The sequence below is a fragment of the Lynx rufus genome, unplaced genomic scaffold (assembly GCF_022079265.1).
Source record: "Lynx rufus isolate CCGP_SWC_20201006 ecotype Redwood Valley unplaced genomic scaffold, mLynRuf1.p SCAF_2, whole genome shotgun sequence".
NCBI classification, from domain to species: domain Eukaryota; kingdom Metazoa; phylum Chordata; class Mammalia; order Carnivora; family Felidae; genus Lynx; species Lynx rufus.
Genome location: NW_025814834.1, coordinates 203,629,899 through 203,653,740, shown reverse-complemented (window position 1 = coordinate 203,653,740; position 23,842 = coordinate 203,629,899). Strand labels below are relative to the sequence as shown.

General features: G+C 49.3%; 1 protein-coding gene across 3 annotated transcripts in view; it reads right to left on the bottom strand.

The window, feature by feature from the left end:
• The window catches only part of LOC124515798 (RH-like protein), a 37,225-nt gene extending 13,680 nt beyond the window's left edge, over nt 1-23,545 (bottom strand). The window contains exons 1-6 of one of the 3 annotated variants that reach the window (XM_047084816.1): nt 23,266-23,545; nt 13,622-13,808; nt 9,278-9,428; nt 4,825-4,972; nt 3,888-4,057; nt 2,057-2,194 (exon numbers count right to left, since the gene is read on the bottom strand). In XM_047084816.1, coding sequence (XP_046940772.1) covers nt 2,057-2,194; nt 3,888-4,057; nt 4,825-4,972; nt 9,278-9,428; nt 13,622-13,808; nt 23,266-23,452 — 981 coding nt within the window. In that variant the 5' untranslated portion in view covers nt 23,453-23,545. The remainder of the gene's footprint in view (nt 1-2,056; nt 2,195-3,887; nt 4,058-4,824; nt 4,973-9,277; nt 9,429-13,621; nt 13,809-23,265) is intronic. The other 2 variants (XM_047084817.1, XM_047084818.1) reach the window with 2 other exon arrangements.
• Between the last annotated feature and the right edge of the window lie 297 nt (nt 23,546-23,842).

The window sequence follows — 23,842 nt, the reverse complement described above, 5'->3', positions numbered from 1 at the left end:
GGGCTCCCCTACGGAAGCACGTCTCGGACCTGCACGTGCCCGGGCATCACGCGGGGAGCTTGTTAGACCGCAGAGGTAGATACGGTGAGCCTGGGGCCTGAGATTCTGCATTTCTAACAAAGTTGCGGGTGATGCCAAGGCTACGGGCCCACTGACCAGCCTCTGGGAAGCAAGGGTCTAGCGCAGGCCTGATGACCCTGTGTTGTGAAAAGTCCGTCCTGTGTGTCGTAGCACGTGTGGCAGCATCCCGGGGCTCTCCCTCTAGATGCCAGGAGCATCCCCGCACAGTGTGTCAACCAAGAAATGTCCGCGCATACTGTCAAGCGTCCCTGGAGGGGACGATGGTGGGTGACTGAGACCCACTGGTCTAGTCCAAACTTAACTGCCACCCCAAAGACAGCATGGCTAATGAGAAGAAAAGAATGTGACCACGCCTCCAGACTTATCCTCACCACTCCTTCCCCTCTGCCGCTTAAGCCTTCCAGGGGGCCATGAGCCAACCTACGTGGATACAAATGCAAATTAGACAGGCCAGTTCCCTCCTGAGGATCCCCTTTGCCGTCAGAATAAAAACCCAGACTCCTCAACCTGCCCAGGGGATATACCTGAGTATCTCTCGTCTCTCAAGACTGTGGTGCCACCACACTCCCAGGTGAGCTCAATGCTTTGGTGTCTCTTCTCACCATTGAGCCTTTGAACACACTGTGCCTTCTGTCTGGAATACATTGCCCCTCGCTTTGCCTGGCTAATATTAGTCATCTGTCAACATGTGGCTGAGACACCCTCTGCTCCAGGAGGCATTTCCTGATCCGTCCCAGGCTGGCGTAGATGGGCTTCGCAGCAGCTGCCACGTGGTTGTGTGTTCATTTGTCCATTTCCCTCACTGCCCTACAGCCCGGGAAGCAGGATCAATGTGAAAACATACATGCTGAACGAACGAACGAACGAACAGAAGGAGTGAATCATCTCTGAATCATTCCCCCAGTGACAGAGTCAAGGAAACAGGCCCAGAGGAAGCAATGGACGCCCAGCCTGATGAGAACTCGTTACGCAGTTTTTGGCTGTACGCTCCTCCTCTCAGAATCGGGCCTCAGAGCAGAAGAGCTACAAGACATTTATTCCAGTTCCAAAGGTCAAGAGCAGACTACTCACGGCTGTCAGATCAAATTGTCGGTACGTTTTCCCCTATCTTGGATTGAAACTGCCTCCCGGAATATCCACTGTTCATCCAAGTTCAGCTTCTTAAACATCGACTCCTTTTTCTCCTCCCAAGCCTTCAAACCCATGAAGGGTTGTTGCTCCTAAATATTTCTCTTAGAAGCGTATTAGAACAAAGTGGCTATTATGGGGTATTTGGGCATTATTAGTAACTGCTGAGTATGGAAGGAAGAAAAGTCCATCTGCTTAGAAGAACTAAACAATCAGAAGTGGACATGGCCTGGATTGGCCCAGCGTCCCTCTTCTGGCTGCTGCCCTCCCCCCCCATTCATGTGGCTCATGGGCAGTGGCCACGTATGTATGTTATGCTCCAGCCCCCCCTACACCCCAGCCCAAGATAAGCACGCTGTCCAAGCTAAACCAAAGAGTCCCTTCTCCAGAACACTTGGGTATAGGGCCGAGAGATTCTACCTGGCTGCTTTCCCGAAGAGCAAGACTACATTCCCCCATGTGGGTAGGAGAAGAAGAGGGGGAAGGAAGTCTACAGAGTGAGGTTAGAGCGGATATTCAGGAGAAGCAAAGAAAGAAGAAGAGCTGGGACTTCTTGGGCTCCTTACAACACTCCTGTCCCTGGTGTCAGCCATTCTTGGGTTCCCAGCAGCGTATTCTAATATTCCCCCCCATGCCTGAGCAAACTTGAGTGGATTCTGTTAGTTGCTCCCCAGATCCTAACAAATGTACCGTCCAACCTGGGTGGGTATCTCACCCAAGCTTTGAAGCCAGCCTGAGAAGGTGCCAGTGCCTGCCTAATGCAGCCCATGGCACTGCACGGCCCCACCATGGTCCCGGGGCCCTGCTGGTCTAAGGCACATCAGGGTGTTGGTTGCCCCGTTCTTACCGGCAGGCACAGGGCTCCTCCGGTGGAGATCAGTCCAGCCGTAAGGCCCAGCACCATGGCAAGCCAAGGCGAGCTGATCAGATAACACGAGGCACCCACAGCCACACCTCCGGCCAGTACCGCATTGTGGATATGATTCTGCAAAGAAACAGCTCGTGGGCGAGTGAAGCGAGGCACAGAGAGGACGACATCTCGCCCAGGGTTGCTTGGTAAGCTGGTAGCAAGCAACACCGTAATATCTTCCCTGCTTCACACCCCCTCCTCTCCATTGAGAGTCCATGACCTTCATCAATTGTCTTAATCTTACTCCACTTCTCAGGCTCAGGGGGCAGGCAACCTGACTGGGAGGCATTGAACTTCAAAGCGCATCCCAGTCACCCTCGCGCTTGTTAGTGATGTGTCTTTGGCCACCTAAGCATTCGTGCTTCAGCTTTTCCGCCAGAAGAATGGAGTTTTAGCAGTACCTACTTAATACGGTTACGGTAAGATTAAATGAGTTACCACACGTACAACTCTGAGCCCAGGGCCTAGCTAGCAGGGACCGTGAGTAAAGGCTCAAGAAATATAACCCATCATTATGGCTTTTACTATTTTTATCATTATTATTGGCTATTTAGTGATTCTGCCACTCTGTACCGCTGGACCTAACGTCAGTAAGCTTGCCCTTGTGGGGCGCCTGGGTGGCTCAGTGAAGCATCCGACTCTTGATTTCAGCTCAGGTCATGACCTTGCGGTTCACGAGTACGAATCCCATGATTGGCTCCGTGCTGCTGGTGTGGAGCCTGCTAGGGATTCTCTCTTTCCCTCTCTGTCCCCCACGCACGCACTCTCTCTCTCTCAAAATAGATAAAAAAAAATAAATAAATAAGCTAGCCCTTGTTCCTGGGTCACACTTCGGCTATGTCCTTTGTTCCTCTAGAACAGGGGGGGTTCTTGCTACTTCCCCCTGCTCCCCTCCACTCAAACCAGGTCTTGGGAGATCTGGGCCTGATCTCCCTGAGCCTGGGACAGCTTCTGGCTTCTCTGACCTTCCGGCCACACTTGCCTCCCTAGATGTCCCCCCCTTGTCTGACCCTAGACTCCCTGTCACCACGGGGCTCCCCCAGAAGGACACTCAGGCCTCTTAGTGTTTAACCTGTCATGGATGGCCACATTCTGTCCACTCCAGGCCTTGCTGTCTCTCTAGACTTTTTCCCATGTCCCCTGGCTGGTTGGGGACATACCTGATCTTCATGGGAAACCGTTTTGTCTTTAGCTCTACCGTTTCACACGTCTCTTCCCCCCCAAACTCACACACACAGACTCCCTGGCCACATTGGTAATAGCCAGTGATGTTTGCCATGGAGCACTTTATGAGCATGTTCTTGTCAGTCCCTCTTCACATATGAGCCAGTGTAGCTCCAAAGGTTTAAGTGGCTTAGCCAAGATCACATGGCTAAAGTAACATACTCCTTTACCTCTGATTCTATTCACTCCATTCTAGAAATTTCTTAGGGGAAGGGGAGAGACTGACCGATTCTATTCTAGCTCTTCTCTGCTGACTCTTCCTCATGGTGGCTGGCTTTAGTAACTAGCAGCAACAGGTTTCAAACTCATGTCTGTTTGATGTCAACACTGATAGATTTAATCACTCCCCGAAGACAGCCTTTGATCATTTCATGGTCTCTACACTGTAGTTCCCATTTTGATAAGCCAGTGCCCTTCCCCGATGCTCCGATGCTCCGTGACACTGCAGATAAGACTCTGTCACCCAGTGACAGGGACAGGAAGCGTGAAGATGTGTCCAGCCTGCAAGACCCAAGTGCTCCCCAAGGGACAGCCCCCTCCTCACCATGTTGATCTTCCCTTGGGGGTGAGCCAAGGACGACACCGAGATGGCTGTCACCGTGCTGACCGCAAGAGCATAGTAGGTGTTGAACATGGCATTCTTCCTTTCGTTTGGAGAGTCCAGCAGCAGAGCGGAGTTGAAACTCGGCCAGAATATCCATAAGAAGAGGGTTCCTGGGGGCCAGAAAGGGTCACTTCCCAGAACCAGCACTCCTACTCCAAAGCCTGAGCCTGTGGGGGCTTCCTGGAGCGGGCAAGTCTCAGCCTGGTCACTTTCTAGCTATGTGACTTTGGGCAAGTCATGTCTCCTCTGAATTCTCAGGTTGATAGGGCCCAACTAACACACTTTACAGGCAAAAAACCTAAGGCCCAGAGAGTTGAGATCACCAACCCCCAGGCCTCCTGAGTCCGACTTGTGATGGCCCAATGCTTACTTTGAGAAGGTAATGTGCCAATTTCATTTGGCCTCATAGCTGGCTGTTGGGTCACCTGCTGCCCAGCTCACTGCCTGATTTCCTCCCAGCCTCTCCCGGGAGTCAGGGTTCAGCATTTCCGCTGCAGCTTTGCAGGATACACCAGTATGACCGTCCTCTTCCCCTCCCTGTCCCTCTCTCCACTGCTGGCCTCCGCTTTCTCCACTAATCCACTTCCCTCCCTTAACTTGAGGACAAAAGGATTGGGCAAACTGATTTAAACTCAAGTACATGAGTCTTCCCTCTCCTCTGGATACTAATGAAGGGCGTTGCCCTAGAAGGGATCGTGAATCCATTCAACACCACTCAGGGAAATGAGTCCTCATGGAGGGGCTCCGAGGACCCTGAGTGGGTCGGTAAAGGAGAGAGAGATTTTTCCCCAGAGCCATCTGGGAACCTCTGGCTCACTCCAGGGGTGAGACCCCCCCCCCTCCCACCCCACCCCACCCCACCCCACCTTGTCCTCACCCAGCATGCCAAACAAACTGGAGCTCTTTGCTGTCTGATCTTTCTCCATCACTCTCTCACGCAGAGGCCTCCGGAAGCTCCAGGCCACCATCAGCCCAAAATAGGCTGCAAACACGTGGATGTGCATCATGTTGACGTGGTTGTCCTTCTGCAACAAAGGCAGTGAATGCCCACAGCCTCCGCCCGTGGGCCAATTCCCGGGGGACAGTTCTGAGCTTCACCTTAGAGGTGTGACTTGGGAGTCATGAGACCAGCGTTTGGCGCTTAGCCAGCCCAGCAGCTCCCCTCTCAGAGGAGACCTGGGAGTAACCATGTACTTATTCCAGGGAAATTGCTGGTTGGCCTTATCAGTAGCTCTTACATGCTTTTGGCTGGGATCCACTTAGGTGAGGCAAAAAGCCACATGGACGTGCGCCCCCACTGCTTCCTACTTTTGGCAGAATTGATGGAGAGGTGAGCAATGTAAATTTTGCAGCATAAAGCAGCCAGACTTTATAATGCTGAACTAAAAGTCTTTAGTAAATGCTAGACATACGCTAAGTTTGCTTTATGAACATCCAAGTTAGTCATCCTTGGTAACTCACTTAGTGGACCACTCGTAAGTCCTGTCAACTGTGCCTTCAAAGAAATATCCAGAACTGGCAGAGTTTTTACCACCATGCCTCACTGGCCCCACCATCACCGCTACCCCCAATTATTGCAATAATCACCGTCCCCCTACTGACTCCTCTCCACATGGCAGCCAGAGCGACCCTGTGAACATCTCAGTCAGCGCATGGCCATCTCTGTTCAGAATCTTCCAATGGTTCCTGTCTCGCTCAATGTCCACATCCACATTCTTGCTCTGACCTATAGAACCCTCTGTGACTTGCTCGCTCCCTAACCTCCCCGGCTTCACCTCCTGCTCCACTCCTGACACACTCTCACTCTTTCTCAAACCCACAGATATGCTCCCATGGCAGTCCCACTTCACACTGGCTTTTCCAATGCCTGGAATGCCAGGTGAAAGGAGTGAGCCACCATGGGTGCAGGCAGGCAGGGGGTGCATTGTCTGGAGAGAATTTAAAACAATAGTAAAAGCAATTAAAAGCCTGTCTTTTTATTATCACCACGTGCCAACAATTCTAAACAGCGTGGGCAATAAAATACTCCTGGAAGAGGCAGGCCACTCCCACCGCCCTGCCCTTGACCTGCCCTTATACGCAGACACCCACGTGGCTTGTACACTTGCTGCCTTCATGTCTCTACTCAATTTTTTTTTTTTTTTTTTTTTACTCAGGGAAGCTTTCCCTGGCCACCTTGTTAACATTTTATCCCTCTTTCAACTCTTCATATCTCCTTTCCCATTTTATTTTTTCTCTGTAGTACTTAACACTCTCTAACACGCGATACCGTTTGCCTATATGATGGTTTATTGGCAGCCTTTCCCTCTGGAATGGAAGGTCCCCAACAGTTGCATTGCCTAAAAGACATCCGGTACATAATAGACATGGAATAGACACGTGAAATGAACAAGTGAACGGGAAGGATACCTTCACACATTTCACTTACACATGAAAACGAAAGTCTGTGATAGTCCCTTGTAAAAACTGTGTGAGGTCCCCCAGGAGTCCAGGAACCACAAGTGGGGATTGTTGGCGTGGAATACTGTACCCATTTCTCGAGTTGCCTCCACTGAAACAGCTCTGGTTGCTGCCTCTGGTTTCCTCCTGAGTCTTTCCACTCAAGAACCCAGGCTGAACTGAAGTTCCGAGGTGAAGCGGCCACCTCTCAAAATCAGTACTAAATCCTCCTGTGCACCATCGCAACTAGCGATTCAAAGCCGCAGAGAAGAGAGGAGATGGCTTTGAAAAACTGCGGCCTTTTAAAACAATCATTACGAGGACCCTGGCAAAGCAGGCACAGGTTTACAAAGAACGGCACACAACGCGCCTTGCAGCTCTGGGAATTTACCCCTTCTCTTGACTAGCCACGTGTTTACTCTGTGGCCGCCTACGCTGGCTGCAGTTGATTGGCCCAGAGTAGACATGTGGCCGCGGGAGCCAATCAGATTCTATCTTACTGGACCATAGACCTGGGACTAGCTGAGAGCAAAGAGAGCTGTTTCCTGTAGGATCTGGGCCTTAGAGGCGCATGAACAAGAGCGGTAGGAGAGATACGTGGTCTCCACCGAAGAGAAAGCTGATGTGCACAGAAGTTGGATGTACAGGGAGGAACAGAACCCAGAGATGGAGAGCGTGAACTGCCTGGGGTCTTAAAGACTCCTCAGATCTGGTTCCAGTCCTGAGACTGGCTGCCACCCCTTGCCCTTGGTGGTCCTTATGTTAAATTCCCTTCGTTTTGTGTAAAAAAGCTCCAGTGCAATTTTCTTCCTTGAAAGTAAGGGGTGGAGGGGCGCCTGGGTGGCGCAGTCGGTTAAACGTCCGACTTCAGCCAGGTCACGATCTCGCGGTCCGTGAGTTCGAGCCCCGCGTCGGGCTCTGGGCTGATGGCTCGGAGCCTGGAGCCTGTTTCCGATTCTGTGTCTCCCTCTCTCTCTGCCCCTCCCCCGTTCATGCTCTGTCTCTCTCTGTCCCAAAAATAAATAAACGTTGAAAAAAAAAAAAAAAAAAGAAAGTAAGGGGTGGGAATTAATCCTTGTAGTAAGCAGAGAGAAGCAGCAGAAAATGGAAGTATGCCTGGGTGAATCCCTGAGCCCATAGTGATCTAAATAAATAAACAAGCAAATAAAAGCATGAATGGAGAAGAAGAGAAAGTTCTTTCTTACAGCAGAACGGTAACTAATGAATGTGGAAGGGAAGATGGAATCGGAAAAAACAATACGGGGGCGGGGGGCGGCGCCTGGCTGGCTCAGTTGGTAGAGTATGTGATTCTTGATCTTGGGGTTATAAGTATGAGCCCCAGCTTGGGGTTTAGAGATTAGAGATCTCTAAATAGAGATTATTTAAGTAATACACAATTTAAGTAAACAGATTACTTAAAAATAAAGTATTTTAAAAAAAATACTGGCAATCATTGTGCTGTTTCAGCAAAAAAAAAAAAATCAACATGCTAAAATCAGTGTGTGAAAAACATGATAAGAAACAGGGTATTATGTTCCCACAAGATGTTTATTAATTATAAAGGGGAAAACAGTAACTTTGCAGTGAAAGAGCCCGGCAGACATCATCTTAACAGGTGATCAGAGTTAACATCCTCAGTAATGGGACAAATTGACAGCATGTGTCTCTTGATTCTTCGCAGTGAGTAGGACATAACATCGCTTCTGTGTAATTTCTGCCAAAAATGCATATTCTTCAACTAATCATGAGGAAACACTACACAAAGCCACATTCGACAAAATAACTGGCTTAGGTGCAGTATTGGTGATATAGTGGTGAACATAGCTGCCTTCCAAAATAAATGGTTTATAACCTCAAAATATGTCCAGTTCATGAGAGAGAAAGACTGAGAAGCTGTTCCAGATCAAAGAAGTTTAAGGAGACATGAGAAATGAATGGAAAGTGTGATCATGGACCCAAAAGAAAAAAATATAATATTTATATATTTTTAACTTTATGTATATAAACTTTTCAAACTTTATATATAATATTATATATATTTATATATTTATATTTATATAAACTAAACTTTATATTTTATATATATATTAAACTTTATATATATAAACTATATATTTATATTTATATAAACTTTAAACTTTATATATATGTAAACTTTATATATATATATATTTATATTTTTTAAACTTTGCTGTAACAGGATGTTATTGGGAAAATTGGTGAAATTTGAATAAGATAATATTGTGTTAATGTAAATTTCCAAAGTTTGTTAATTGAACAACCGTTATGTAATAGAATGCCCTTATTTATAGGAAATATACACTGAAGTAGGGGTTAAAATGAAGTCCTATAGACAGATGGGGAGAACCAAAAATTAATAAATAGTAAGAACTTCCTATCTAAATTTCCAATCTAAACTGTTCCTTTTCCCTCCCCAAATGTCTCCAGCTCCCTTGAAAAGACCTGCCAGCGGACGCTATGCTCCTTGCTGATTATCTACCTGCCTCGTGGTCGCTGAGGATTTCAGCACCTGCCTTACAGTCTTTCTCTCCATCACTCCCCCAGGTCATCATCTTGGTCCATCCAACTCCCTCTATCTGTTCCTTGATCCTTTTTCTTCTAATATCTTTCTCCTCCTGCATTACACTTCCGTCACCCACATCCCCTGTCAAACCTTAGACCTGTCATCACCAGCAACTGTACCATCTCTGGTTAAAGCCATTAGGTTGCTGTGTTTAAACGTTTAGCATAGACCACACTTTGGACCCCCCTCTTGGCCTGTATTTTGTTTTAATCCCAGAAAACCCACCAAATGGAGGTGGTGTTCCGCACCCCACACACCTCCTGACCCGTCCTCCCCGAAGTCCCCTCCTCGCAGCGCTGTTACTCACAATGAAGTACTTCCTTTGGATCATCCTCATGACATCAAAGGCTGTCACCTCCACCAGTGCCATCAGCACCAGCTGCACCAGGTTGGTCTTGCCTAGAACGGCACCCGCTGAAATGAGCACAGACATGGCGCTCATGGTGGCCAGCTTAATACTGGGGGAGAGAGAGAGATGACTGAAAAGAATCCTCTCATTCATGCATTCACTTATTCCCTCGTTCAACCAGCCTGGTGCTGTTTAAGAAGCTGAGGACTCGGGGCGCCTGGGTGGCGCAGTCGGTTAAGCGTCCGACTTCAGCCAGGTCACGATCTCGCGGTCCGTGGGTTCGAGCCCCGCGTCGGGCTCTGGGCTGATGGCTCAGAGCCTGGAGCCTGTTTCCGATTCTGTGTCTCCCTCTCTCTCTGTCCCTCCCCCGTTCATGCTCTGTCTCTCTCTGTCCCAAAAATAAATAAACGTTGAAAAAAAAAATTAAAAAAAAAAAAAAAGAAGCTGAGGACTCAATAGGAGAACAAGAAGACAAGATTCCACCCACACGAGGACTGATGATGCCCCATCTAGGGTCGCCTTGGGCTCCTTCCCCCATCAGGGGGGCATCAATATCTGAGAAATTGATCCACACATACTCATCCCTGCTGAGGACACTCCGATTCACGATGTAGGAATTTCTTGTAGGAATGTCGTCGTGAGTTACAGGGGCTGATTGTTCCCTCAGGGCCCCCTTCTGGGGTCTGACAACTGGAGCGCTGCTCCCCCAGCTTCTCTTCTGCCTTCATCTCGCAAAGATGCTCAATAGAGGGCGCTCTTCACCTGTTGGCCTGCCTGTCATTCAAGCACCCGCCACCCTCTCCTTGGTAGTGGAGCCTGGGTTTAGAAGTAGGACAAGCCTGGCTTCCAGTCCCAGCTTTTCCATTTGAGCAGCTCTTTAATCTCACTGAGCCTGTTCCTTCCTCTGTAAAATATCACCGATGATGATACTTATCTCATGGTAGTGCTGTGGGGATTAGAAGGAAAATTTGTGCATGTGTCTAGCACCGCGATTGGCACAAAGGACTAACTCGGGAGTAGAAGCCTGCATTGTTAGCACTATTGCTGATTCCGTCCTTGCCTTGACAAATGAGCAAGCTCAGTGTGGGGATTCAAGAGGAGAAAACAACTTGTTTTCAAGGTACTTATGATCCAGCTGAAGAGATGGGGCTGACACTGTGAGTCTGTCCACAAAGACTATCCATGATATCATGTGGCTAGGGGGGTGGCTCACTGGAGGGAGAGAGCAGTGTGGACTGGGTTCATCAGGGAGGGCTTCCGGGGGGAGGCGGCACTAAGCAGAACAATCCATGGTGGTTAAACCAACCCACCCTCCTCTGGGCACCTTGCTCAGAGACTCCCTCCCCTCCCTAATGCTACCACCAACCACCATCAGTACAAAATAACATAATTTGTTAAGCATTATGTATAACAGCCTTGCGACTACACCCCCTCATTTAAATTTTAATCTGGCGTACCTGGATGGCTCAGTCAGGTAAGCGTCCAATTTTTTATTTCAACTCAGGTCATGATCTGTGCTGGCAGTGTGGAGCCTACTTGGGATTCTCTCTCTCCCTCTCTCTGCCCCTCCCCTACTCGCTCGCTCTCAAATAAACCTTTAAAATAAATAAGTAAATAAGTTTTCATCTTCTAAGTGGCCTTCGGTAAACGATGCTAGGGTACCAGTCAGTACCTTCACATTACAGAACAGGACACTGAGACTAGAAGAGGTGACTCTTTGGGCCATAAAGCTAGTTAACAACAAAAGTTGAGGCTCAAACCCAGCTGGCCTGGGTCCAAAGCCTGTGCTCTGAAGTCTGGACACAGCCTCCTCGGCATTTGCTGCCAACATAGTGTCTTGCTTAAGGCTCAAGGACTTCAGAGGGAAGATCAGGAGAGGACCAAGGGCCTGGGAAGGAGTCTCACAGGGATCAGGAATTATTTAGAACCGGAGTTACTCAAAGTTTCACCACGACTGGCCGTGTTATGTCTTTTGGGTGAGCACTCATTTAACTGGCAAGGGCCTGATTCAAGAGGCCATGTGCCAGTGGTGGGATGCCAGACCCCAGGGGCCAGTTGGCACCGGGGAGGTGTCGAGACTGGGAAGTACAGTGTTTAGGAGTGCCGTCTCCAGTCCAGCCAGCTTAGGTTGGAATCCTGGCTGTGTGACCTTGGGCAAATCACTGAACCACTCTGTGCTTCTGTGTCCTCGCCTATAAGGTGGAGGCAAGGCCTATGAGGCTATTCTAAGGGTAAACTGAGTTGATATATTTCAAGCACAATAAGAGGGTTGGTTATCACCACTATCCTCCGGTGGAGGCCTCCTGAACCTTTCAAAATACAGCATTAAAAATATCACAACTTTCAGGGTTCTTTTTATTTTCATTTTGTTCCAGTAACCATTTACTAAGTCTTCACTACGTGAGGAAAACAAAGGACAAAGCTGAGTGGGACAGGCCCCTGCCCTGAAGGGACTGGTCATCGGTGACTCAAAGCAACTCAGTGCCAAGTCAGGCTGCACAGCGCAGGGGAGGCCGAGGGGGAAGGGGAGGGCGCTGTACCGGAGGCAAGCCTGGCCCCGTCCCCTGCACCAGCCCAGCCCCTGGAAAGGTCGGGAAGAAGCTCTCTGTTCCAATCTGGGAAGCCAGTCCCAGTAGGGGGGGGGGGGGGAGGGGGTCACAGCTGGGAGGATCCAAGCGGTCAGAGGCGGGGCAGGGGAGTTCACTCAGGCTGCAAAGGGCCTCTTCTTGTCTTCCTGGATTGAGTCAAGAACAAGTTGGTCCCTGTGGGCGGGGGACCTTAGAAGGAGCAGCCCAGAGATGCCTGGACAGTAGGTGCAGGAGGCTGAAGGTTTGTGTGACCTTAAGCCAAGGCAGCAGAAACGCCAGACCAGGGCCACCGCTGTCAGAGCTCCTCCGGAGAGTGCCCTTTGCCTCTTCCCAGGTGTTTCTTGGGGGGATGGGGCGGGGACAGATTGAATCCCCGTGGGGATTAGCCTAAAACTTGTTAGAAGAAAAAAATGTGGAGGTTTTTACCAGGGTCAGTAGAGAACCGACCGGGCTCTGTATGTTTCATGTTCTGACCACCCTGGAGTGTGTGGGAAGGGCTGCATACGGATAGTTAAAAGCTAAAGCCATTTTCCACCCCTTAACTGTGTGACCCTTGGTAAGTGCCTTATGCTCTCGGAGCCTGCACACCAGTTAGCCCGCTGCTGGAAGGGTTAAACGAAGCCATGTTTGTGCACTGCCTGGTACAGTGTTTGGCTCACGGGGAGATGTTCAACAGCGGTGCTCAGAGATGCAGGGCTTCAGAGAGGAGGATGGAGTGGCCTGGAGAGCTGACAGGTCCCCCAAGATGGGATTTACCATCATCATCTGGGCAGGACAGAGATTCAGAGGTGGAGAAAACCAAAAACCAATTTTCAAGGTAAATTCTACCTAGTTTCTCCTGTCATGGGCTAACGGCTTTTTTAATTTTAAAAAATTTTTTGTCTTTTTTTTGGCGGGGGGCTCGGCACCATGCCCAACGTGGACCTTGAACTCATGCCGCCGAGATGAAGGTTTGCATGCTCTACCGACTGCTCCTTCCTATTCAGTAATCATCGCATTCCCCATGTAACCATTATTCTGACTCCTAGCAACATGGGTCATTTTGCTACTTCTAAGAGTTTCATATAAATACAGCCAAATGGATCAACCTTAATTGAAAGGCGTGGCTATTTCTTGCTCACCAACATTTGAGGACTAGCAGTACTTTTTTATTTTCAAGAGACTGTGATATTTCTTTTTTTTTTTTCTGTAATCTCTATTCATTTTTCTTTGAACCCATGCTGCTTGTGTAACTTTACAAAATCACAGTCAATAATAAAGAAAGGACTTGGGGAGGGCTGTAGATCTGAGCCCGGCGTTGTCAGAGAAAATACAGGATTCCTAGTTCAATTTGAATTTTATTTTTTTTTAATTTTTTTTAACGTTTATTTATTTTTGAGACACAGAGAGACAGAGCCTGAACGGGGGAGGGGCAGAGAGAGAGGGAGACACAGAATCGGAAGCAGGCTCCAGGCTCTGAGCCATCAGCCCAGAGCCCGACGCGGGGCTCGAACTCACGGACCGTGAGATCGTGACCTGAGCTGAAGTCGGACGCTCAACCGACTGAGCCACCCAGGCGCCCCCAATTTGAATTTTAGATAAAGAGTGGATAATTTGTGAGGGTATATCCCAATATCGCATGGCTTCAAGGGGACATCCCAGCTATTCTAGAACCAGCCCTCTTGGGCCCCATACCTCAAGGATCCACAAAATGATCCAGCCACTGTCTGGTTACCTGGACAGTTTGATGACCACCTTCTTAGGGGAGAGCTGCTCCAGGAACCCATCCAGTAGGACTGCCCACTGCACGGCCAGGGCCAGCAAGAAGAGGTTGAAGGCCACGCTGCTCCAGCCGTATCTCCGCAAAGACGAGTTGATGAAGCCAAAGCCAAGGGCCACCATGATGGTAACATCCTGCAGGACTGCCCAGGAGCAGATATGGAGAAGGAGAAAGGGAGGCAGGTGAGACGGAAAGTTGTATGAAATTGGAATTTACAGAACTTACGGAATTAGAATGTACCTACATTCCGTGTGAATTTGCAGGGTGGTGGCTGGAAGGGACCATTAAAGAGTGCTTGGGCAAGTTGCTTTGGCTCTTTGAGCCTCAGTCTTCTCATCTGAATCATGGGGAAAATACATAGCAGGCAGGGCTGAGGCAAAGATTCGATGAGCTAATGCTGGGTAGGCACAAAGGCAGGGCCTGGCCCATAGTAAGTGCTCAGTAAATGTAGCAATTATTATTACTAAACTCAATGGAATGAACATGTGTAAAACATCTGGATCGATGCTTGGCACACGGTTGACATTCAATGAAGGTAATTACCGCTGCTATGGAGGATCAGATTCAACCTCCTGATCATGTACGTGAGAAAATAAGGCCACACGGGGCACCTGGGTGGCTCAGTTGGTTAAGCATCTGACTTTGACTCAGGTCATGATCTCACGGTTCATGGGTTCCAGCCCTGCACTGGGCTCTGACAGCTCATCCGCTGACAGCTCAGAGCCTGGAATCTGCTTCGGATTCTGTGTTTCCCCCACTCTCTCTGCCGCTCCCCCAGTTGTGCTCTGTGTCTCTTTCTCTCTCTCTCAAAAATAAATGAACATTAAAAACATTTTTTTTAAAAAAAGAAAGAAAATAAGGCCACAGAAGCCAGTGACCTGGCCCAGAAAAGAGGGGGCAGAAGCAGGTCCCGAAGTTCTGTTGATAAGAACCAGATTATCCTTTCGGAAAACAGCTCTCTCCCTTTGTCCCTTGCTGGGAGGGACCCAGTGTTCGGGCAGAAAGCACCGGGGCCTTCTGAGTGACCCTCACCTTTTTTCAGCCTTGGACCCTGCTCAAGGGCTGCTGGGGCAGGTGAGCGCAAGAGACTTGTCTAATGGCAGGGAGAGGTCCAGCAAAAGGAAAAGGGTGGACCCTTGTATTTACTTCCAAGCTTGAAAACTGGTTCGCAGCTTGACAAACGTGGGTTCAAATCAGGGCTCTAGCAGTTTCCAGCTGTGCGGCTTAAGCTAGTTGTGTAATGTCTCTGAACTTCAGTAGCAGCCTACATGCATTAAGTGTTTCCCATATGGCAACACTCTTTTATTTACTTTATTTTTCTAAGTAATCTCTCTGCCCAACGCGGGGCTCGAACTCATGACCCTGAGATCAAGAATCCCACGCTCTCCGGACTGAGCCAGCCAGGATTTTAATCAGCTCACACAGACCATCTCACTTATTTCGTACAACCACCTTCCAAGGCGGGTGCTGTTCTTATCACCACATCACGGATGTGAAGGCTGAGCCACGGAGGAGTGAAGTAACTCACCCCAGCTCGTACAGCCAGATTTAAACCTAGATGATCTGCCGTGAAGCCTGTGCCTTCACCCACCACACTATCTGCTCTCAGTTTTCTCACCCGCTCAATGGGAAAAACGATCACACCCCTCGTCGGGTCCCCAGAGTCCGATGCTATAATGCCCACCATCACTCAGGACAGAAAGACGTTTGATCAACAAACACCGAGTATTTCACATGTATAAATACCCAGGGAGAGAACTTGCAAGAACTTTTCCCCCGATGAATATTATCCTCTGGTTTGGAGAGAGTTTTACTTTTTTTTTTTTTCTTTTCTTTTTCTGTGTTTAAATTTTCTACAACCAGCACTTAGACAGTGAACAAAAACAAAACAACACACGCACACACACCAAAGAAAGCACAGCCTTCAAGTTTAGACACTTCTGTTTGGTCCCAGTTCTGTCATTCCCCGTTAGGTTAAACCGTATTAAAACTGCCAACATTTGGCCATTTTTGACCTATAAAAATGGCATTTTATATATGCTTCAACCTCATAGCTCTGTGCCCTCGGAGGTGCCGTACCTTCCTCATCAGCTAAATAAGGGCCATTATACCCACCTCCGAGGGGGCGGGAGAGCTGAAGGAAGTGATATTTTGTTCCAGTGCTTGGCACTCCGTAAGTGGTGGCGATTCACCAGCACCGCCGTCATTCTCTTCACCATCACGGTTACCAGAACCCACCTGCTCTCTGCGGGCCTCGAGCCCTGGCCCTGATGACAACGAGGAAGCACTCGTTTCCAGAACTCTCCAAAGTCTCAGAAAGCCCCTTCGAGTTACATTTAAACCCACTTTCAGTGAGAAATGCGTAGACCTAGGGTCGTACACATCAAACTTGGGTGGGTGTTAACGTGTCCCCAAACAATCCGATCACACCAGGATGTTGGAGACCCCTGAGGACCCCAAAGGGTCTGGGAACTTGGGGAGTAGGTGAGAAAGGGCATTGATTCAACTTTTTGCCCCTTCTCCCCTGACATGGGGGGAGAGAAGGGTGCAGGCAACATTTCAGTCTCCTGTTGACACACTCTTGGGAATGGAGGTGACAGGGCACATGTTGTACAGGGCGTTCCTCTTGGGAGCGCTCAAATTCCTTCAGGACCCAAGCAGGAAACCGTATGGATGAAAGGGCCTGTGGCCAACTAGAGATCGGACACCCCGCTTTCAGCATTCAAATTTAATCTTGTCTTAAAGACTGCTGTTAAGCCCAACCCGTGTGCCATTTAGCAGCAACTCTAAATGCATAGGGTCCAGACTTACTGAAGATTCCATGAGTCGGGAGACCCTTTCATTTGTGTAGAAGCAGACCAGAGAGAGCCTGTGACCTCCTCAAGGCCACAGAGCATGCTGGCAGCAGAACCAAGCTCTGACCCCCAGGTATGGTGCTCTTTAACCGGGCTGGGCTGTTTCTCGCTCTTGTCCACCCCCACCTCACTAAGGGACCTCAGGCAAGGGCCTTGTCCTCTTTTGGGCCTCAATTTCTCTCTCCGTAAACATGTAGGTGTTGGACTTGGTACTCTCTAAGGCCCTTATAACTCTGGCATATTCTTTTTTTTTTTTTTAATATTTAATGTTTATTTTTGAGAGAGAGAGAGAGAGAGAGAGAGAGCATGAGTGGGGGAGGGGCAGAGCGAGAGAGGGACACAAGAACCCGGAGCAGGCTCCAGGCTCTGAGCTGTCAGCACAGAGCCCGACGAGGGGCTCGAACCCACGAGCCGTGAGATCACGACCTGAGCCGAAGTCGGACGCTTAACCGACTGAGCCACCCAGGCGCCCCAACTCTGGCATATTCTGAGGAGAGGATCGATGGGTGGGGAGAGGAGGGTGACCGGGATAGGGCAGAGGCGGGGCCCTAAGGAGGAGGAAGTCAGAGGATCTCGGGTGGGGGGGCTTTATCAGGCACAGCTACCGTCCCCACCGCTGCCCGGTGTAGGAGCTCGGGGCCTTCCTCCCCAAGGCCCCACACTGTCCCTAAGGGAGGAGCTGTACTCCACCCAGCGGGATAAAGTCAGGGTGGCAGTTTCTGGGAGCTGTCGACAGAGCCCATTCACCCTAAATGAATCAGTCCATGACATTAGAATTCAGGCCTTTCCGCTCCCTGCACTCTCCTGCTTCTTCTCCTGGTCTCCCAGGCCCCTCTCTGATTCTTCCTAGGTCTCATCATCCGGACCCCCACTTCAGGGCCAGGTCCCAGCTCAGAGCATCCCCAGTGGTGCCAGCCTCCACCTCTCAGAGCCGGCGCTGCACCCCACGTCGGCTGCTGGGCTGATAAGCTAATGGCCTCTAAGGTGTTCAGGGGTGATAAGGAGTGGATGTGCGACAGGGGCCCCCGTGACTGGGCCCCAGAGGGGAATTTTACAGTCTAAGACAGGCCTCCGGAGAATTTTATGAAAGCCCCATGGCTTGCAGAAAGGGTCTAGCCTGAGAGGCCAGTGTTGAGACGAGGCACTTGTTACCAGCATTGTGACAGCAGCCACGTATGTGGTGCGCCCCCCCACACCAGGCCCCCTTCTAAGGGCCTGACAGCTTTAACCGACAGCAACTTGGCGCAGTACGTCCTATTTGTTACCCACATTTTACATATAGGGAAAGGGAGGCACAGAGAGGTGCTGTAACTAGCCCAGGTCACACAGCTAGCAAATGGTGAGCAATCTGAATCTGGACCATCTGGGTTTAACCACCACACGTCGTGCCTCTCCGTATAGCACACATAGTGTAATGGTGAAGAGTATGGACTGAGTCAGGTTGTCAGGGTCCAGGGACTGGCTCTACCTCTGTGTCCCAGCTGCCTAATCTGTAAGATGGGTATGAGACAATGGTGCCTGCTCAGAGGATTGTCACGAACATTTTCGCCGGTTCGCGCAAATCACGTATCCTGTGCCTACCACTCGTTAGCTGTGTGACTTTGGGCAAGACTCTTCCCCCCCTCCTCTGGCCTGGCTGCCTCTGTGATCCTAGCTCTGTGTTCCCACCCGCCTTTGCTCCTTCCTCTGGCCTGCAGGCACTCCAGCACCAAGAGCTCTGAAGCCAGACCCAGCTTCTGTCCCTTAGGAGGCTCGACTTCTGCACTATTCTCCCCACTACTGACTGGGAAGATCTCGGCAGCCCCAGACTGGGACCACCCATAGTGCCCCATGCTGATTTCTGCTCCCGAATAGCCTCTACTCCCGCCCTACCTTCACCCCTACAGCATTCTGGGACTAGAAAAAGAGATTTCCCAATCAAAGGGGACAGCCAAGGCTAAGACATGGGACGTTCTAGGATTTGGGGGTACCATATTTATATGTCAGTGGGAAAGCCCCTCGTGTCTTTTAGTGGCTCTCCTCCCTTTGGGGAGTAAGGGGGGAGTTGGGTAGTATCCACAGTGCAGGGCCCAGGATGTTCCCCCAGTCTGGCAGTCCTAGAAGAGGCTCTGTGTATGGATCATTACAGTAATGGGTTCCAATGAAGGAATCATGCCTTCCAGTATAGGCCCCTCCCCCCTGGGTTGGGCCTTGTGATTTGCTTTGGCCAATGAGACATGAGTAAACACGAGACAAGCAGAGGTTTGAGAAGCACCCACTCATCGGGGCTTGCCCTCTTTTACGGCAGTAACTATTCTGCCACCATGTGAAGAAGTCTGGGCTAGGGTGACGGAGCCACATCACATGCACTACCAGCCAGCATCACCCGCCAAACATGTGAATGAGGCCGTCCCACCCCAGTCAAACCTCCAGGCCGCACATGCATGAGAGAGCCTAGGAAACCGACAGAAGAACCACCCGGCTGGGCCCAACCCGTATCGCTGAACCACTTAATCACAATCGGGAACAAATGAAATGGCCGTTAACAAATCAAAATGGCCATTTGAAGTCACTACGTTTGGGGGTGGTCTGTTATGCAGCAATGGATAGCTGATACACTCTGCTTCCCCTAAGCATCTCAGAGGCGCCTCAACCCCAAGCCTAGAGTGAATATATCGTTGTTCATTTCACGAACCCGCTTCTCACCTCAGGAATCGGCACGTCCATATACCCAACCACACGTCTAAAGCCATCCTGAGCTCCTTTCACTTTCACCGGGTACAGCTCATTTGATCTCCTAGCTGTCTCTTGAATGTTGTGACTCTTTGCTTCTCCCTCATGGCCCCTGCCCATCTGGTCTCATCGCCGGCCGTGTGGACGGTGGTCGCCAGTGTAGGGAATGCACACCTCAGAAGATGCTCCAGAAGAGGGGCGCCTGGGTGGCGCAGTCGGTTAAGCGGCCGACTTCAGCTCAGGTCACGATCTTGCGGTCCGTGAGTTCGAGCCCCGCGTCAGGCTCTGGGCTGATGGCTCAGAGCCTGGAGCCTGTTTCCCATTCTGTGTCTCCCTCTCTCTCTGCCCCTCCCCCCTTCATGCTCTGTCTCTCTCTGTCTCAAAAATAAATAAACATTAAAAAAAAAAAAATTTTTAAAAAAAGATGCTCCAGAAGATCCACAGGGGCTCCCGGGGGAACATATTTGCCCTTCCAGTTTTGTTTGTTTTTATAAAAGTATAAGGAACTGGGGCGCCTGGGTGGCTCAGTCGGTTAAGCGTCCGACTTCGGCTCAGGTCATGATCTCACAGTTCATGAGTTCGAGCCCCATGTCAGGCTCTGTGCTGACAGCCGGAGCCTGGAGCCTGCTTCGGACTCTGTGTCCCCCTCTCTCTCTGCCCCTCCCCCACTCATGCTTGGGCAATCTCTCTCTCTCTCTCTCTCTCTCTCTCTCTCAAGAATAAGTAAACATTAAAAAATGGTATTTAAAAAATAGAAGAAATTAAAGTATTAATAATAAAAGCAAATACGTTTAATCAGTCTTTACATGTGTTTGTTCTTCCAATCCTTTCAACAACGTATGGAGAAAGTACTATTGTCATGCGATAGCAACGAAGCAGAGAGATGGTGAATAATTTGCCCAAGGTCTCACAGCTAGGAAGAGGCAGAGGCGGGGTTTGAATCCGTCTGGCTCCAACATTTGTCAAACTTTTCACGTGCATAAGAGTCACTTTGAGGGCTTGCTTGGGAAAACTCAGGTTGCTGGGCCCCACCCCGAACATTTCTGATGGATAGGTATGGACGGGGCTTGGGAATCTGCATTTCTAACAAATTCCTGAGGTGTCCGTGGCTGAGGTGGCTGCTCTGGGGACCACACTTTGAGAACCACTGATCTAGGCGCCTCTTCCTCCAAAGGCCCTGGGTGAAGTTTGCATTTCTGAGAGTATTTAAGATCCACGTTACCCCAGGAGCCTCCTCTGCCTGTTCAGGATGTCAGACAGCTTCTAGTCTCCTAGCTTTGGAAGGTGGCCTGAGGGGAGTTTGGGGCCACAGGGAAGAGGGGACATCTGTTTCTCTGTATTCATCATGTTGCAACGGATGGCAGGATTTCATTTTGTTTTTGTTTTAAATTTGATTGTGGATTATGGAAAAGTTTAAGCATATACAAGAACAGAGAGTCACTTGATGAATGTCATGTGCCCATCCCAGTTTTGATGACTGTCACACGGGGCCAATCTTACTATCCTTTCCACTGTTTTCTTTTTCTTTCTTTCTTTTCTTTTTCTTTTTTTTCTTTTCTTTTTCTTTCTTTTTTTTTTTTTTTTTGGCATAAAGCAAGCCCCAGACATTGCCTCATTTCAGTATATCTCTCTAGCAGATAGGGCCTTTAAAAAAATCCAGCATGCTGCTCTCAGACTTAACAAAACTAACAACAGTTCCTGGGTATCGTACAGGATTCTTGCTGATTGTCTCAAAAATGTCTTTTTGGAATTGGCAGGTTTGAATAACATTGTTGTTCCCCTGGACTGGATTAGATTAAGTGAGTTGACAGATTAGGTTACCTAGTTCTAGTTCAACTAACCTTCACGGAACGGACGCCTGCAAAACCGTAATGGCAGCCAAGTGTATGAAAAAAAAAAGGGGCAAAGAGTTGTGCAAACTCTTTACTGGTCACAAAGTTAAAAAGAAGTCAGTCTAATTAGATCTGACAGGAAGTCAACCAAGAGAATTTGAAATTATCAAGAAGACTCTAGGAATGGATTTACATTCTTTCTTGGTAATGGGAACAATGGACCTGGCCTCGAGATTGACTGGTCCTGGTACCCTCACAACCCGTAATTTGAAAATATTATGTATTTCATTTGACCTCTTTCAAATTTTCTAATTTGTGTGTATGCATTATTATAATGTATAAAAGATATTAACGTAGCAGTACTTTGCCTGTAACATGTAAATATGGTGCATGTCGCCACAACCTGAACCCAAACTCGTCCTATTAGGTCAGCAGCATGAGGGTCAAACTCCAGACTCAAAGCAGTCGGTCTACCATGTCCTACCCCCATCTTGGTTATGGAAAGTGAGTGTCTGAGGACACTTTATGCTAGCAGCACAGCACAAGGCTGAAGAACATGGACCCTGGAGCCACTCTAGAGAGTTTAAATACTGGCTCCTATACCCAATGGTTATACGACAAGTGACTCGACCTCGTTGTGGAATGGGGCAGTGAAGCCTAATGGTTAAGTGCATGGAAACTAAAACCAGGCTGTATAAATTTAAATTTGCTATGCTGTCGCTACTGAGTGACCTCTCTTCAACATCTATGTGCCTAATTTCCTTATATGAAAAACAGAGATCATAATCATACCTACCTCATGGGGTTGTTGTGAGGGTTCAACATAAAGCATTTAAATAGTGCCTGGTACATAGTGAGAGTTCAAGAAATATTAGCTCTGATTGGCATGTGTCTAAATCCCACATTTAGGGATACGATAACAGGGTTGAATGAATGCATGCATGCATGCGTTGAATTACACTGTATTGGACTGAAAAGAATTAAGGTAAACTGAAATGAATTTAAATTGTGCCCAGGCCTTGCTTGTTAGGTACAACAAGCCTAGGGCCCCTCCCTAGGCAGCCCCTGAAGTGTAGATGCTTCCCTCCCCCCACCTACCACCCTGCCTGCCCCCTCCCGCCCCCCCCCCCCCCAATTCTTTGTCCCACTCCTGCTGCTGAGGCCCCGGGATGCCTTACCTTTGCTTTAACTAACTAGCCAGTTCACATCTCTTAGGAAGAAGCAGGCACTCAACCAGACTGCAGGTTCAGCTTTGTCTCAGGGAGGTCACTCAAGGAGGCGCATCCATTATCATAGATAAGATATCGTCCCCCTGAGATCACTTGAAACTGATCTCAATTTTTTTTAAAAAAAGCAAAAATCAAGGGACACCTGGCTGACTCAGTCGGTTAAGCGTCTGACTTCGGCTCAGGTCATGATCTCACAGTTTCTGAGTTCGAGCCCTGCATCGGGCTCGCAGCTGTCAGCGCGGAGCCCCTTAGGATCTTCTGCCCCCTCGCTCTCTGCCCCTTCCCTGCTCATGCTCTCTCTCTCTCAAAAATAAATACAACATTTAAAAAATAATAATTTTTAAAAATTAAAAAAGCAAAAGCGACACCCCCGTCTTGTTGACAGTTGTCCTCGTCACAGTCTGTGACTATTTTTAGCTGCATGTAGAATAACGACCATTCTACACTCCTCTTCAGCCATACCTATGGCTCTGGGTTTGCAGACAGAATGTAGACTTCCGGCCAATAAGTGAGGAGAAGGCTGGGGGTGGAGGAGGGGCAACAGACCAAAGCTCCGGAAAGGAGGGTGGCACAGAAATGAACAAGAGAGACCCCCAAACAGGAAACAAAAACTAAAAGCCGAACAACATGAAATTCCTTGCTGTTAAGGAGATAGGGGAGGAGGGGACAGAGAAGCAGAGACTTACAAAGACCATTTGGCAAAGGGAATTCTGTAAATACAGACTAGGAGGCCCCGGACTGCCCTGACAAATCAAGGAAGGCTTCATGGAAGAGGGGTTGTCCACGCTGGTCCTAAAGGAGAGCCTACATTGTTGGCTGGGTCTTTGCACAACCCACGGAAGAAGGTGTGGGAACCTATTTACTCAACGACTTTGTGGAAAGGAACCTCTAGGCCCCCGGAGGATCACGGACCTCCTCTTCCCTTGTCCCTGCTACTTGCCTCTGTGACCACCTCCCCTCTGGACACTCACCTCGATAGGTCTCCATGAGCTTCTTTGGATCCTGTGAGGAAGTGTCATAGGAAGTGAAAAAGAAGAAGATGACAATGAGAGCCACCTCCAGCACTAGGGTCCACAGGGGCAGGAAGCACTGCATGGATCGTGGGTACTTAGAGCCCATTCTGGGTCCGGCTCCGTGTGGCACTTTCACCAGCTCCATGCATCAGCCGTCTGCCCTCGTCCCCCCCTCAAGGGAGTCATAGGGGAGACACCCGCCAACAGCCTTATCTCAGGCTGCAAGACTGGCTCTGCTGGCCTGTCTATGGAGTTAACACAGGAGCAGAGGGACTATGACAGGGAGGGGGAAGAAATGCACTTATTCCAACATGAACTCATTCATTCGCTATTTACTTATTCATTCCACAAGTAGTTGCTGCGCTCCTACTCTACGGCAGGCACTGTGCTCAGTTTAGAAGACGGCATTCATGGGGCGCCTGGGTGGCTCAGTCGGCTGGGCATCTGACTTCGGCTCAGGTCACGATCTCGCGGTCCGTGAGTTCGAGCCCCGCGTCGGGTTCTGTGCTGACAGCTCAGAGCCGGGAGCCTGCGT